The sequence below is a fragment of the Xenopus laevis genome, chromosome 5L, assembly GCF_017654675.1.
Source record: "Xenopus laevis strain J_2021 chromosome 5L, Xenopus_laevis_v10.1, whole genome shotgun sequence".
Taxonomy (NCBI): domain Eukaryota; kingdom Metazoa; phylum Chordata; class Amphibia; order Anura; family Pipidae; genus Xenopus; species Xenopus laevis.
Window position 1 is genome coordinate 45,430,789 of NC_054379.1, and position 17,851 is coordinate 45,448,639.

Genomic DNA, 17,851 nt, shown 5'->3' on the forward strand with positions numbered 1-17,851 from the left:
TTTCGTGCAATACCCCAAAGTTTTCGGGCAAAAATCTGAAAAAAATAGTGAAAATCAGATTTTTTTTCCTGCAAAGCAAATTTTCTGGAAAATGTAATAATAAATAAGCAGAAAAAAATCTGAGCAGATTTGATTAGCAGAAAATATTGAGATAAATTCAGACTTTGATAAATAACCCCCTACAACTCCACTTTTAAATGAAAATTGCCTAGATATACTTAATTTAAGCAATGCTGTATTCTGTGGCACGTACATATATTTATAGACAGGATTAGAGAATAAGGAGGAGGTCAAAGGTTTACGCGGCTCTCTGTTGAGAAGATTTCCAGTCTTAATTTGTTAATCTTACCATGGGAGATAGCAGCAGGCCACTCAATTCACTGGATGAAAGTTTACCTTTTATGTAACAAAACCAAAGAGCTCGAACAGTTTTCCATCTAAATCAAGCCTATGAAAAATGTCCCTACAATTCCCACGCCCAGCTCCATGGAGGAACAACAATTTGACTTTACTGCAGAAGGAAAATCCCATATCCGAACAAGGAGAGACTATTATCGGCATCTATCTCCTAACCCTGGGTAGGTACACAATAAATATTATTAGCAGCACATCTGATCCTTTTATTACAGTAAAATGCAGTGTTTGTGTAGGTATAAGCAAGATGCATGTTGATATATGATAAAAAAGCACATAGACTGCCTTATTTCATGCAGAGCACCAACATACCGAAATTAGAACTTGGTGTGTTTGTAACAAAACCCTGTAAAACAGTGATTTCCAGACTATGGGTGTGGCCTCTGTGGAAGGTGGTTGCAATTCGGTGGGGTCCAGCTTGATGGTGAATTAGAGGGGTTTATTTGTTGTCTTGGATTATAACCAGAGTTGCAGAATTGACTGTTAAAACAATGTTTTCATGCACAAAATCTCTAACTGACATGAGGAGGATCCACCAAAAAATCTGAAACCCCAATGTCCTGAGGCGAATGAGTCTATTAGTTTTGCAGAAAAATCACACAGAAACTGTTTCAACGTTCTTCAAACTGTAAATGCTTTTCATTTCTCCAGCATCTGCATGCAATTTCATGTGATTGTTACAGTATATGATTCAGTCCCATCTGGTTATTACACTGTTCAATAAGTTCCTCTAATCAATAGAATACAGAAATGACATTGAAAAAGCTTTACGTATGTGTAAAGTTGAGAATATAAAGATTGCAGAATGTTATTGTTCTTGTACATTTCCCAGCCTGTATATAATAGGAAGGCAGGCACTTTTTTACTTATGGTCCATGATCTTTTATCTCTAACTAGAGACACATAAATGTCCATTTTCAAAGACAAGAATAATTTGTATTTCTACTCAGGAGCTGCTGTCCCAATGTGAATGCTTACCATAATGAGACTTCTAACAATATCATTTCTACAACTGTATTAGGCCCAACTGTGCTCTTTATATATAAGAGATGTGGGGTTTCCATGTTCCTCCCTGGTGTGTATACAATGTGTCAAATGAAAATGGCGCCGGTACCTATTATATGCAAAAGTGGGATGTTTGCCATTATTTCTTAATGGTGGAGTTTACAATCACATGTGACTCAACTTGTGCTCTTGTCAGTCCCAATGTCAGCTCCACTAGCAAAATGTGAGTAATCTAACATGATTGTTGAGGTTACCAACTAGATCACTTATTACACCAATGGTGACTGGTGACCTGATTTACTATGTGTATTGAGGGCATTGGTTGACCAGAACTTGCATGCCCAGTACTACCACATTAGGGTTTGAGCATCAATGCAATTTGTCAGTCCATGTAACGTTTCTGCATAAATAATTGCTAATAATAATACGTGACCAATTGGTCTCTGGTCCAATAGCTTGCATGCTGTGCTAAACCTAAGCATTTTTACATGGATAAGTCTGGATTCTGGAGAATATATTTTCAAATTCATATTAGTAATGCAACAACAATGCAAACATAGCACAAGTTCTAGCAGCCTATAACAACTCATTAGTGGGTAGTATTAACTGGTCTGTGGTTTTAGAACAAATGTCCAGTTAGTTGCTAGGAATGGAAAAACCATTGCATCTGTTATTAAATTACCCTTAGATTGTTTTAAGACATCTATGGCCAGGTACATATGTGTTACTAAGAATCCTTGTGAAGACCAGTCTCATGTAGCTAGCTTTAATATGCAGAGGCAAATAACTGCTTGTATAATCATTATCAATTTGTGGCCATACATACGGCATCTGCTCTAGTCTGGACCCTGTTATAATCTGATTCTACGAATGTGCCATGCTCAAAGGACATTATTTGATTTGGGCTTAATTATATTAAAAAGATAGCAAGATGATTATGTCATACAAAGTAGTCTAAGGACCCCCTGGGCAGGAAGAGAGCAATAAAACTGCTTGAAGGACTGCAAATGTCCTGTGGGCCTCCACATTTTTGCTTTAGTTGATAGAAACATAGAACATTGTGCCTTTATTTTGTTGCACTACATAGTGTCCAGACAGATTCAGGTATGTGTGTTATAGAATAAGGCCCCAGGCATACCAATTCAGATTAATCAGTTGAACTCTAGTTGAGTTATTGTAGCTTCTTGTAAGTAATGTAATAAAATGCACTAAGTTTGCCCAGCTGCAGAAACTGACCAATTAGAGTTTTACTTTTTTTTAACAGGAGACCAGGAAATGCTACCTGCTGATTGGTTGTTATAGGTGACTAGAACAGTAGCAAACTTTGCACCTTATAATACATAACCCACCTATAATATTTACTTATGCAAATCAGATGCAGCTTATTTTGAAAATATACATTTATCTAAAGATTTATATTATGAAAATAGGATTTTGTGTCTAATATTATTACCAATACAGTGCCTTACATAGTTACATAGTTACATAGTTAAATTGGGTTGAAAAAAGACAAAGTCCATCAAGTTCAACCCCTCCAAATGAAAACCCAGCATCCATACACACACCCCTCCCTACTTTTAATTAAAATTCTATATACCCATACCTATATTAACTATAGAGTTTAGTATCACAATAGCCTTTAATATTATGTCTGTCCAAAAAATCATCCAAGCCATTCTTAAAGGCATTAACTGAATCAGCCATCACAACATCACCCGGCAGTGCATTCCACAACCTCACTGTCCTGACTGTGAAGAACCCTCTACGTTGCTTCAAATGAAAGTTCTTTTCTTCTAGTCTAAAGGGGTGGCCTCTGGTACGGTGATCCACTTTATGGGTAAAAAGGTCCCCTGCCATTTGTCTATAATGTCCTCTAATGTACTTGTAAAGTGTAATCATGTCCCCTCGCAAGCGCCTTTTTTCCAGAGAAAACAACCCCAACCTTGACAGTCTACCCTCATAATTTAAGTCTTCCGTCCCTCTAACCAATTTAGTTGCACGTCTCTGCACTCTCTCCAGCTCATTTATATCCCTCTTAAGGACTGGAGTCCAAAACTGAACTGCATACTCCAGATGAGGCCTTACCAGGGACCTATAAAGAGGCATAATTATGTTTTCATCCCTTGAGTTAATGCCCTTTTTTATGCAAGACAGAACTTTATTTGCTTTAGTAGCCACAGAATGACACTGCCCAGAATTAGACAACGTGTTATCTACAAAGACCCCTAGATCCTTTTCATTTAAGGAAACTCCCAACACATTGCCATTTAGTGTATAACTTGCATTTATATTATTTTTGCCAAAGTGCATAACCTTGCATTTATCAACATTGAACCTCATTTTCCAGTTTGCTGCCCAGTTTTCCAGTTTAGACAGATCACTTTGCAAAGTGGCAGCATCCTGCATGGAACCTATAGTTCTGCACAATTTAGTATCATCTGCAAAAATAGAAACAGTACTTTCAATGCCCACCTCCAGGTCATTAATAAACAAGTTGAAAAGCAAGGGACCTAGTACAGAGCCCTGCGGTACTCCACTAACAACACTGGTCCAATTAGAAAATGTTCCATTTACCACCACTCTTTGTAGTCTATCTTTTAGCCAGTTCGCTATCCAGGTACAAATACTATGTTCCAGGCCAACATTCCTTAATTTAACCAGTAACCTTTTGTGTGGCACTGTATCAAATGCTTTAGCAAAGTCTAAGTAAATCACATCCACTGCCATCCCAGAATCGAGGTCTCTACTTACATTCTCGTAAAAAGAAATTAAGTTAGTCTGGCAAGATCTATTACGCATAAAACCATGCTGGCACAAACTCATAGTATTATGATTTGCTATGAAGTCCAGTATCTTATCCTTTATTAACCCTTCGAAAAGCTTTCCTAATACTGACGTCAGACTAACTGGCCTATAGTTTTGAGGCTGAGAACGGGATCCTTTTTTGAATAGAGGCACCACATTAGCAATTCGCCAGTCTCTTGGCACAATACCAGATCTCAATGAATCCTGAAAAATTAAGTAAAGAGGTTTGGCAATCACAGAGCTAAGCTCGCTAATTACCCTGGGATGAATACCATCTGGCCCTGGACCTTTGTTAATCTTAACCTGTTCAAGTCTCTTTTGAATTTCTTCTTGTGTGAACCATGCATCATTAGTCGTATTACTAGAATTGGGAGTGTTAAGAAGGAAACCTTCACTTACTGGTTCTTCATTTGTGTAAACAGATGAAAAATACGAGTTCAGAATCTGCGCTTTTATTTTGTTTTCATCAACCAGCTGATCCCCCTCTGATAGTAAGGGTCCCACCCCTTCCTGCTTCATTTTTTTACTATTGACATATTTAAAAAATAATTTGGGATTTTTTTTACTGCTTGCTGCAATATCCTTTTCTATAGCAATTTTAGCTTGCCTTATAGCTTCTTTGCATGATTTATTGGCCTCCTTGTACCTTATAAATGTTTCGGCTGTACCAGCTAACTTGAAAGCCTTAAAAGCACGTCTTTTCTTACCCACCTCAACACCAACGCTTCTATTGAACCAAAAAGGTTTTGCTTTGCAACGACGTTCCTTGCTTACAAGTGGAATATACTGACAAGTATATTTATTAAGCAGCATTTTAAAGACTTCCCATTTTTGTTCTGTGTTTAACCCTGTGAAAAGCATTTCCCACTTAATATGTTGCAGAGATGCCCTTATACTGTCAAAGTTTGCACGTCTGAAATTTAGTGTTTTAGTTACTCCCTTATAGAATTGCTTCTGCAACAGAATCTCAAAGGAGACCATGTTATGATCACTATTCCCTAAATGCTCACCCACACAAATGTTAGAGATGAGTTCAGTATTGTTAGTTATTACAAGGTCCAAAAGAGAGTTATTCCTAGTAGGTTCTTGAACGAGCTGGAATAAAAAGTTGTCATTCAGCATATTTACAAACCTACTAGCTTTTTCTGTCTTAGCAACCCCATTACCCCAGTCAATGTCTGGATAATTGAAGTCACCCATAGCAACAACTTGACCCAGCTGTGAAGCCGCTTGTATCTGCAAGAGTAGCTGGGCTTCATACTCGACACTTATACGAGGTGGTTTATAGCATACACCAATGATAATTCTTTTTGATACCTTTTGCCCAGTCGAAATCTCTACCCAGAGTGATTCTACACCCTCACCAGTGCCAGCTATTTTTATTTCTTTAGCGCATGGCTTTAATTCAGGCTTTACATACAAACCCACTCCTCCACCCTTTTTAATCCCTCTGTCCCTCCTAAAAAGGGTGTAACCATTTAAATTCACAATCCAGTCACATGTTTCATCCCACCAGGTCTCAGTGATACCAATTATATCATAATTTTTAGAGCATGCAATTAATTCTAGGTCTCCCATTTTACCTGACAAACTCCGTGCATTTGCCAGCATACAGCGGAGGTTACTACTTTTACTTTTGAAATGTGCATTACTTAGTGAAGAATTATACGTTAAGTTAGTATTATTCTGTTTTCCTTGTAACAGAGGGACCTCCTTAGCTGGTAAACTGTATGCCCCCCTCACTCCTCCCCCATGACCCCTTACTAACCCCACTACCCCGTCTACACTAGCTTCCCCATAATCCTTTATCTCACCCACCCCCCTCTTGCCTAGTTTAAACACTCCTCCAACCTCTTAGCCATTCTTTCCCCTAGCACCGCGGACCCCCTTCCATTGAGGTGCAAACCGTCACGGCTATATAGGTTGTACCCCAACGAAAAGTCAGCCCAGTGCTCTAGGAACCCAAACCCTTCCTTCCTGCACCAAGACTTGAGCCACGCATTAAGCTCCCTAATCTCCCGCTGTTTTCCTAAACTTGCACGTGGCACAGGCAAAATTTCAGAAAAGATTACATTGGAAGACCTTTCCTTGATCTTAGAGCCTAGATCCCTGAAATCATTCTTTAAGGTCTTCCATCTACCATTTATTTTGTCATTAGTACCGATATGCACTAAGACAGCTGGGTCGTGCCCAGCCCCACCCAATAATTTGTCTATCCGATCAACCACATGCCGAACCCTGGCACCAGGTAGACAGCAAACTGTTCGGTTGTAGCGATCCGGACGACAAATTACCCTATCCACTTTCCTAATAATTGAGTCCCCTACAACCACAATCTGCTTAGGCCTGACTCTACTCTCCCCCCCACCACTACTAGAGAAACTGGTCTCCCGGCTGTTAGAGAGATCAGCCCCATCTAGAATTGCCAATCCAGAGTTCATACTCCCATCATCTTCACACAATCTGGCAAATTTGTTGCGATGTATAATCTCCGGATCAGCCTCCATTTTCCTTTTGCCCACCTTAGATTTTCTAACTGTCACCCAGCTAGCTGCCTCAACATCCTGCTGCTGTTTTGTTCCCCCCAAACTATCTGACCCCGCTAGGTCCTGCTCAGTGAGCAAAAGACTCCTTTCAAGATTGTCAATCGACCGCAGTGTTGCAATTTGTTGCTCTAGTGCTCTAACTTGAGCCTCCAAAGTGGCAATTTGCTCACATCCACCACAGAGGTAAGCATTTTGGATCTCTTGTTCCAAATCTGCATACATATGACAGACTGTGCACTGAGTCAGACCTTCAATCTTGCTAGCACTCATTATCCCAGTTACCTTTTAATAAATATGATAATTCACTTTTGGTTCACGGTTTACCATGTTAAGTATAATCTTTTCCTAGATTTTTAGTTTTGTTTTTTTGTTTCATTCCATTGTAGGCTGGTTATCATGGTTTGGAAACAGTATTGTAATATTTATACTATACAAGCAGAGGGCCAATTTGCTACCCACGGATTATCTAACCTTTAACCTGGCTGTGTCCGACGCAAGCACATCTGTCTTCGGATATTCTAGAGGAATCATTGAAATCTTCAATGTTTTCAGGGACGATGGTTTTCTAATTACATCCATATGGACCTGTCAGGTACTGTTTTCATATGAAATAATGAATGTGAATTAGACATGAGAAATTCTTTAGTTTGTAGGATACATATACAGAATTAATTTACAGATAGGGCTTTTTTGAAGGACCTCTGCCTCAGAATATATGGAAAAAATTTGCCCTACAAAGTTTTTAGTATTTTCAGTACATTTTCTCTACATATCTTCTGCTTTTTTAGTTGTCCTACAATTTGCTGTTATGAATATTGTGATGCCCCAGTCTGTGCGACACTGAGAATTAGTTGAATGTCTCAACTTGAACATTAACATTTCTGATATACAGTATCAGCTGGTGAAATTGTAAATAATGAAGTGTTCACTGTAATTACATTTCTGTGCTACATGTAATTAAATCCATGGAAAGCATTGCTACCATTATATACTGCACCAACGCACCTCTGCTACATAGAGTTACAGTTACAGAAAGGGAGATGTAGCATGTTCGCTGTAGTTACAGAGATAACTGCTGTCCCCTTAAAGGAGAACTAAAGCTTAAATACGAATATGGCTAAAAATCCCATATACTATATACTGAACTTTTTGCACCAGCCTAAAGTTTCAGCTTCTCAATAGCAGCAATGATCCAGGAGTTCAAACTTGTCACAGGGGGTCACCATCTTGGAAAGTGTCTGCGACACTCACATGCTCAGTGAGCTCTGAGCAGCTGTTGAGAAGCTAAGCTTAGAGGTCATCACTAATTATCAAGCAGAAAATGAGGTTGGTCTGTAATATAAGATGATGCTACAGGGCTGATTGTTAAATTCTGATGCTAGTTGCACTGGTTTCTGTGCTGCCTTGTGTATTATCTGTATTAATTACTAATCAGCCTTATATTGTGACATTTATATTCTATGTGTACTGTATATTGTGAGTGGGTCCCTAAACTCAGTAAGTGACAGTAGCACAGAGCATATGCAGTGAATCAACAGAAAAGAAGATGGGGAGCTACTGGGGCATCTTTGGAGACACAGATCTTTACTGCTAAAGGCCTGTGGTTGCCTGGGCTGGTGCAGAAGCTCAAAACAAATGTGCAACATTTCTAGCCTACTTCTTTAGTTAAGCTTTAGTTCTCCTTTAATTGTTAAGTCCATCCACCCACAATGTACAATGTAGCTGTACAGAATAAGTTATATTTTATCATTTTTTGTTCTTGTGATTCCTTTATATACAGTGCTTAGTGATGCCATCAGTTATAATTAGAGCTTTGCCATGTGATTTCTGACATTGAACTTGTATATTATAATAAATAAAATATGAGGATATTAGAAGTCACCTCAGAGTTCCATGACCTGTATAAAAAAAACACCTATTAATCAAAGTTCAAATTTATCTCATTATTTTCTGAAAACTACTCTGACCAAATCCACACAGGTTTTTTCCCTTATTTATCAATACTTTCCCTCCAAAAATCTCCTGTGCGAAATTCTTCGGACTTTCGACCCGAAATTTATTTTTAGATTTTTGCGTGAAAACCACAAATCTTTGGATTATTGCACGAAACCCAGCGCTGATCAAGATATCTTCAGGACTTCTCCCATTGACTTATACACAACCTAGGCAGGTCTGAGATGCTGGATTTTCGGATTCTGACTTTTTCCATCCTCGGGGTATAATAATCCAGAAAATTTTTCCACTAAAAAATCTGATTTTATAGTAAAAAAACACGATTTTTTGGGGTTTTTGGCATTCGGAATTTAATAAATAACCCTCTTAATTCCTTGTTCCTTAAACTGTTGTTGCATTGCGAATTTTAATTGCGCACTCTTAAGAAGTGCTTGAAGGTGTCGTAATCTTTTGGAGCAAACATAACGACTTTTTCAGTAAGAAGTTTTATCACATTCACTGGGCATTGGCGCAAACTATAAAATGGTCTTCCACTGTCGGAAGTGGTCGCTAAACAGTTTCTGGGTTTGCAAAAACAATATTAAATTACTGCAAAGCAAAATTTGTTCTTGCAAAGGCATAACTTTTCACATTGCTGCTTTTCACATCAAGGTGACCTTCCCCATAAGCTTTCTTAGCATTTTTGGATCGAAGTAAAATCATTTGATCGATGAATTAAAATCCTTCGAATAGTTCCTTCGATCGAACTATCGAACGAAATGCGGTAAATCCTTCGTCTTCGATATTCTAAGTCGAAGGATTTTACTTTGTTGGTCGAATATCGAGGGTTAATTAACCCTCGATATTCGACCAATAGTAAATGTGCCCACTGTTGTACTTTTTATGAGCCATCACAGCAGTTACAGCTAACAAATTACAGTGTGTAGTGCGTTGGCGGTGTGGCTATTTCCTTAAGTATGTGGTAATGGTACATTGGGTTTAGCACTCGAAATAGAGCAGAAGCATGAAACATGTCTTGTAAATAAAAATGTTGCATCGCAGCACTGCGAGTACCTGTTTCCATATTTTCTTTTCTACCTTTCTATTTCTGTCTTAAGATTTACATTGCTAATTTGAATTTTTATTATTGAAGTTTTGCTTTTCCAGTGTTTCCCTTGGTCTCCTCTTTATACTTGTCTGGTTCACACAGTCTCTCCAGCTATAAACTTTTAATACATTGCATTCCAACCATTCCATCTGCTAATTCAGGTAATAAAACAGATAATACACAATGAGCTTCTGCCATTTAGTTGCACTAACTAGTGGCATAATGTTGCCAGTTACTCCCTTCATACTTCCTCTCATATATCCTGATAGAATAATGACATTTATGACACAATATGATTTTGTATAGTCAGTACAGGTTATTTAGAAATATCCTACATGTAGCAAAATAAACAGAACATACAATATACAACATTTTTTAATTCTGTAACATGTCTGCCGATATAGTTCTCCCATTGAAAGGCCTTACTGTGTTGAAATCACAGTAACATAGTGGAATAAAGAAACTTTATTCATTTATTCATTTTTCAATTACTGAGTGCCGGTCGTTACACCTTGCATATACAAGGTTAACGTTATTGGCCATGCACCAAGGATGCACCAAACCAGGATTTGGTTTACATATGCAAATTATGTGTGACTTTTTGTCACAAAACAAGGAAGTAAAAAATGTTTTCCCCTTCCGAACCCCTAGCTTGCAAATTAGGGTTCAGATTCGGTTCGGTATTTGGCCGAATCTTTTGCAAAGGATTTGGGGGTTCAGCCGAATCCAAAATAGTGGAAGCCTACAGGTTCCTAAAAAGATCCTTCTGATTAGCTGTAAAGAATTTTGAGGAGAAGTGTACCATTTTGATAATCAAGATGTTCCTTTTGATTTTGGAAGCTAAAAACATTAAGTTGTCAGATAACAGTTCTCTCACCATAGACTCACCAAGAAGATTGTGGGAAATATTCTTTATATTAATGTACAGGAAATGGGCACAGGCAAGCCACTAATACTGTATCTAAAATATTTCTGACTATAGGCTTGTGTAACAACAACAGAACTTACTTTCTCACCCCATTATGGTTACCTGAAAGAACCACAACCCAAAGCATGCTTAATCGTTAAGCCCACAGAGGCAGAATTGAAGGCTCTGCTGAATATTTAGAAACCAAATATAAAGGTGAAGTAAACCATACATAGAGATATGGTTTGGTTTTCCTTGAACTACTAAGGAGATTTTTCTCTTCAAAGATGTGGTCCATCTCAACTTTTAGTATGTTATAGAATGGCTAATTCTAACCAACTTTTCAGTGGCTCTTCATTTTTTCATTTTATTAGCGTTTGAATTATTTGCCTTCTTCTACTGACTCTTTCCAGCTTTTAAATGGGGTTCACTGACCCCATCTAGAAACAAATACTCTGTAAAGCTACAAATGTTTTGTTATTGCTACAGTCTCTTATTTAAATCAGTGCATGGATGTTTGGGTAATTTAGACTCTAGCAACTAGATTGCTGAAATTGCAAACAAGAGAGCTGCTGAATAAAAAGCTAAATAACTCAAAAACCACAAATATTTAAAAATTAAAAACAATTTAAAGGTGAACAATTTAAAGGTGAACAACCCCTTTAAAGGTATACTATAAGGTTAAGAGGAATATTTTGTAGCGTATGGTGGAATTTATAATTAAGTTAAACTACTGTAAAACCCTGTCTATCCTCTCCTTTCTAAAACTATTTTAATTGTTGAGTTCCCAGCCTGTTGATTTACAACCCACCGAGTCAATGCCGCCTCATACTCAGGGTTGCGACTTGCTGTTTAAGCATGTGGTGACTAGAAACATAATTTGTCGGCAGAAAATGGATCTCTATTTTTGTCATGGCTTATCTGTTCATCAAGGTAACGCTGATATCTATCCATGGCTACTGTAAAAGGAATGTTGGAGCTACTCGTAGGTTATGGGATGATAGGTAAAACTGACAAATAGTTATCAGGTTATATGAAGAAAAATCACAAATAGAAATTGTTTAAATTTCCCAAAAGCATGTCGATTTATGGTGAGAAACATATTTGCAAACACATTTGCATTACATATTCTGAGTAACACAACACAACTTTCGCTGCCCGGGGGTGGATGCGGGCTGAACTTTTTCATGTGCCCATCACAGGTCTACAAATATGGAGGTTTGTCGGGTTAGGGTCGGGTGTGGTTATCAAACAGGCAGGTTAGGGTCAGGAGCGTACATCCGTACATCACTACCACATGGGAAGTGCACCACTGCAGGGGGGAGGCAACAAACTCAAATGTTCAAGTTCCTGTAGCTATAAAGAGCCTCGTCATGATCACTTTTTGTATACAAGCAACGTTACAAACATTTTTTCTGTTTTCTGTTTAAATATGTTATTTGCATGTAATCACTTTAGTAATATAACTAGGGTTATAGATATAAATTTGCAGGAATCAATATTCATCATAATTAAACAGTGGCTGAAAAGTACTCAGTGGATTTCCAGTAGGTTTAGCAGCGGATAATGCGGGATTAGTAGAGCAGTGTATCTTGGTAGACCACAGCTCCTTCTGCAATCTGTTTTCAATCAATCTGTGAAAATTGGATTACAGAGAATGCCAGGTAACATTCTTACTTATCTGACCTTATATAAAAGCTTTAATAACAGGAAAGCACACACTTCTAGCCTAGAAGATAAGGGTGCTGGACAATTTCTTGAGTTGAGTTTCTGTTTAAGTTTCAATTTGATTTTCATACTAATGTCAATGTCATACTAAAGAGCAGTATTATTTAGGGTAAACCCATAATGGGAGCTGTAGTTCAGCAATCAAACATGTCACACTGCACAATAAAATGTATTTCAAGTCCTCTATGACCAAATTCCCCATTATACTACCTATAATATGCATGACCCACTATTTTTGTTTTGATACAACTACTACTGAATGCATTAACACGGAATACTTTAACAGCACTATATTCTTGCTTCTGATTTGTGATTACAGTGTAATAATAGAAACCAAACACTGATACATATTCTTAGTATGTCAGGTAACAAGAAATGATTGGCATGGCAGTAGTATTGGTGATTCTCTTCTTGCATCTGTAATAAAGTCAGCTTGTGTACTTTGGTGAGTTACGGGGTATGAAATTGTTGGTTTTATTTAATGTTACCTTTAATAGATACAGTATGTTTCAATGAGCTGATTTGTTATTGGTTTTGTGCCACACACATTACAGTAATATAAAACTGAAAGTTCAGTCCCAAGACTTTCTTTTCAGGTTTTTATCTACAAGAACACCAAGGGGGTAATTTATTAAAGTCAGAATGACAAACACTTTAAAATTATATTTTTTTCTATGAAATCCGTATTTTTTATGAAAAAAAACTCTCAAATTTTTTTTTTTTATTATACCCCGAGAATGGAAAAAGTCTGAATCCGAAAATCCGGCATCTCAAACTTGATGAGGTTGCATACAAGTCAATGGGAGAAGTCCCGACGATATCTTGATAAGTGCTGGGTTTCATGCAATAATTCGGGCAGAAATTTATGAGTTTTCGGAAAATTCATAAGTTTTTTCACAATTTTTTCGGGGTTTTTTCCCACACAGGAAATTTTCAGAATGTCAAAAACTCAAAAAATTTACTATAAAACCGTATTTTTTATGAAATAAACTAAAGTTTTTCGGGATTTATTATACCCAGAGGAAGGAAAAAGTCTGAATCTGAAAATCCTGCATCTTAGACCTTCCGAGGTTGTACGGATATAAGTCAATGGGAGATGTCCCGAAGATATACTTATCTGCAATAATCCAGACGAAAAATTCGTACAAAGTTTTTTCCTGCACAGGAAATTTTCAGGAAAATGTATTGGGGAAAAAAAAGGGAAATAAAAGGGGAAATAACCCCTGCGGATTTGGTCACAGTAGATTTCAGAAAATAATGGGATATTTTTGGACTTTGATAGATAAAATACCATAAACAATGGTATCTTTCTGTTTCAGGTTGATGGATTTCTCACACTTCTGTTTGGTCTCGCCAGTATAAATACACTCACTCTGATCAGTGTTACTCGTTATATTAAAGGCTGTCACCCTCAAAGAGGTAAGCGAGGAAAAAAAAAAAAAAGTTTGTGCATTTTTGTCATTTTAGCAGCAAAAATCAGTCAAATGTTGCTGTTCTGCCTCTTTGCAACGTTATCTCTCCTGTTTTGCTTCGCCATAAAATTTTGCAAAATTTGCGAAACGGTGAAAAATTAGCGAAACTCGACGGCAGCGTCAATTCGCGTCAAAATTTTGACGCCAGCTTTAAAGTCAATGGATGTTCGAATAGTATTGACGCACAACGGTTTGACGTGAGCGGCTTTTCCAACGTGCGTCCAATTGTTTTTGACCCCGGCGAACTTTCGTGGCAGTTTCACAAATTTATGAAAATTCGCTGCAAATTTGCGAATAATAATAGCTCAAATCCACTGAGGCAAGGACTTCTTTGTGAATGAGTACTAAGATCACAATTTTTCTTTAGGTTTTTCATAATTACCTCTGCAGACTTTCTTGGTGTAATAGATGATTGTCTGTACCATAAGCCCAGTAACTCCCCTGTATTGTATTAGAAAACCATTTTCAGTTGCGGTTTCAGTTATCAAAGTATCACATGATGATGTACAGACTTTGCTCTCATAGCCAATTTTGATCACATTCACTGTGTTTTCTTTCAGCCAGCTGCATTAGCAATGGCAGCATCACTATCTCATTGGCCTTAATCTGGATCGCAGCGCTGTTTTGGTCAGTTGCACCACTGCTAGGATGGGGAAGCTACAGAGGTAACATATATATATATATATATATATATATATATATATATATATATATACAGATTTATTAAAAAACAGTAAATGCTCTACCAATTGCACTGTGATAGGAATTGCCAGTACAGGTATGGGATCCATTATCAAGAAACCCATAATTCAGAAAACTCCAAAGTGATGGACAGTCATTTCCCATAGACTACATTTTAATTAAAAAAAATCAAATAATATTTTTTAAAACAATATCCTTTTCACTGTAATAATTAAACAGTACCTTGCACTCGATTCCAACTAAATTAATTATGTTTAAATTATGTTTTAGTAGATATGGTGAGGAGATCCAGGGCACAAGCATTCTGGAAAACAGGTCCGATACCTGTAGCTGCAGACTGGCTAATTCACTTATTTACTCTGTTTTCTTGTATGGGGACAGGGGTTGTAACTCCATCTAACTTCCTTTTGAGAGCAATATGTATAATTTGGGTGTGGCCACATCAGACAATATCTAACCCATGGTTTGGAAATTATTCCTATAGAAGACTGTTTCCTTTATTGAAACTAAATATTATTGTCCCTTTTCTGTCTAAGCAAACAATCTATATTCTTCTCTTTCCAGATCGCATGTATGGGACATGTGAAATAGACTGGACCAAGGCCAGCTTCTCTACCATTTACAAATCATATATTATAGCCATTTTGATCTGCTGCTTCTTCCTTCCTGTTATGGTCATGGTATTCTGCTATGTGTCAATTATTAATACCGTTAAATCAAGTCGTGCTTTGACAAGTGAAGGGGATCTTTCTGACAGACAGAGGAAAATGGAACGAGATGTTACCAGGGTACATTGATTAACTATTTAAGTTCCAACTTTTGTCTAGAAAACTGTATTACAGCACCCATTGATCTCAGTGTCCTGCCCCTTACATCTTCTGCTGCAATGCGTTTGTACAAAATAACACATGCTTATTAAATGCAAGCTGATCTCCAATAGCCTCATTAAGAAACTATTTGCCTCTCATGTACCCCCTGATTTTATACAAGTAATGGAACTCCAAGGTGACTTCTAATATCCTCATAATTTACAGAAGGGGGTACTTTATGTATTATAATACACAAGTTTAATTGAGTTATGTGACAAATGACATCACAAAGCACTGAGCAGTGGGATAACTATAGAGGAAGGAGACCTACTTCCTCTATAGATAATAAGAAAACCCCTCCTCCCCAGCAGCTATCTTACCTGCATTGAGGACGGGGGGTGCAAGACGGCAATGAGTGGGCGCATGCGGGGCGGAGGTGGGATGGGGATCGGAGTGTGCCGGGAGGTGCACTCTAGTTACACCACAGGCACTGATTATAACTAAAGACATCACCAAGCATTTATAAGGATATCATTTATAAGAATATTCATGACTCTTCTATAAGAATATTCTCTAAATGATATCCTTATAAATGCTTGGTGCATGCTCAATTGGGTTCAGATCAGGTGACTGAATATTCTTCTTTGCTTTAATAAACTCCTGGGTTGCTTTGGCTGTATGTTTTAGGTCATTATGAAAATTTAGTTGGATTTGAGCAGAAAGTGTCTCTGAACACCTCAGAATTCATTTGGCTGCTTCTGTCCTGTGTCACATCATGGATAAACACTAGTGTCCCAGTGCCACTGGCAGCCATGCACGCCCAAGCCATCACACTGCCTCCGCCATGTTTTATAGAGATGTGGTATGCTTTGGATCATGAGCTGTTCCACGCCTTATCCATACTTTTTTCTTGCCATCATTCTGGTAGAGGTTGGTTTTGGTTTCACCTGTCCAAAGAATGTTTTTCCAGAACTGATGTTTTTAACAAAATCCAATCTAGCCTTTCTATCATTGATGCTTATGAGTGGTTTGCACCTTGCAGTGCACCCTCTGTATTTACTTTCATGCAGTCTTCTCTTTATGGTAGACTTGGATATTGATTCGCCTACCTCCTGGAGAGTGTTGTTCACTTGTTTGGTGTGTGAAGGGGTTTCTCTTCACCATGGAAATGATTCTGCGATCATTCACCACTGTTGTCTTCCGTGGATGTCCAGGTCTTTTTTCATTACTGAGTTCACCAGTGCTTTCTTTCTTTCTCAGGATGTACCAAACTGTAGATTTTGCCACTCCTAATATTGTAGTAATTTCTCGGATGGGATTTCTAATAAACATTATGTAAGTGATAACAATTTTTTGTCTTTCAGGTTTCTGTTGTCATTTGTACAGCATTCATTATTGCCTGGTCCCCATACGCTGTCATATCTATGTGGTCTGCCTTGGGTTACTACGTGCCAAGTCTCACAAGTATTCTTGCCGCTCTCTTTGCGAAATCAGCTAGTTTTTATAATCCCTTGATCTATTTTGGGATGAGCTCCAAGTTCCGAAGAGATCTCAGTGTTCTGCTGCCATGTGCAAAAGCCCAAAAGGATCCAGTGAAACTAAAGCGATTCAAGAACATCAAACAGAAGCAGGGGTCAGCACCCCGGGCAAGAGAACAAACTGAGAGTGAGCACCCAGTGCATCTACAGCCAGCACCAAGCCAAGACTCTGGGGTTGGAAGTCCAAGTAATACTCCTCCCCGTCAAACAAAGGATGTCCATATTGTAGATATTGATTTAGTATCTGATAATCCCAGCTATCAATGTGATCGATTATGAGGCAAATACTAATGAAATGTCTTGTTAGCATGTACCATATTTTTATGTATACCAATAAATATGTTGTGATATTTATTATCTTGATATGCATTCATGTGTAATTTCTGCCATAAAGTAAAACATATTGCAAAAATAAAGCCTCCCATTTCAATAGTTGTCTGATTAGCACAGAACAGATTTGTATATACTTCTTGTCAACATATCGGTATTTAGAAATATCTAAAAGTATGCAGTGGAACTCTTCAACAGATTTGCAGAGCATCAGCATATGAACAGAGCATTTTTCATACACCCGAGTGTAAAAACCAGAAAAAAAAATGTTGGCAAATTTTATAGTTGAAACAACTGGATTTTATTGGATTATAATAATGACCTATGCCGACATGTTGGCAGAGGACTGCATTTGCTCACCCTGCAGGACGAGACATACAGAATGCCCAGTGATATTACCAACCTTCAGATTCACATGAATTAGGTTATGTGCTATGAATTGTGAATAGTGAATAGTGAATTTGCGCAGCAACGAAAATGCCAAACGCTAGCGAAGTAACGCTAGCGTTCGGCGCTTCGGCGCTTAGTGAATTTGCCCCCAAGCATCTTAACATC

General features: G+C 37.8%; 1 protein-coding gene across 1 annotated transcript; it reads left to right on the forward strand.

Annotated features, from left to right (window-relative positions):
- Positions 1-344: 344 nt before the first annotated feature.
- Positions 345-17,327, forward strand: opn6a.L (opsin 6, alpha L homeolog). Its single transcript, XM_018262428.2, has 6 exons — positions 345-578; positions 7,157-7,362; positions 13,765-13,864; positions 14,478-14,582; positions 15,184-15,407; positions 16,793-17,327. The coding sequence occupies exons 1-6, from the start codon at positions 458-460 to the stop codon at positions 17,243-17,245; spliced, it is 1,209 nt and encodes a 402-aa protein (XP_018117917.1). The 5' UTR covers positions 345-457; the 3' UTR covers positions 17,246-17,327.
- The last annotated feature ends 524 nt before the right edge of the window (positions 17,328-17,851 follow it).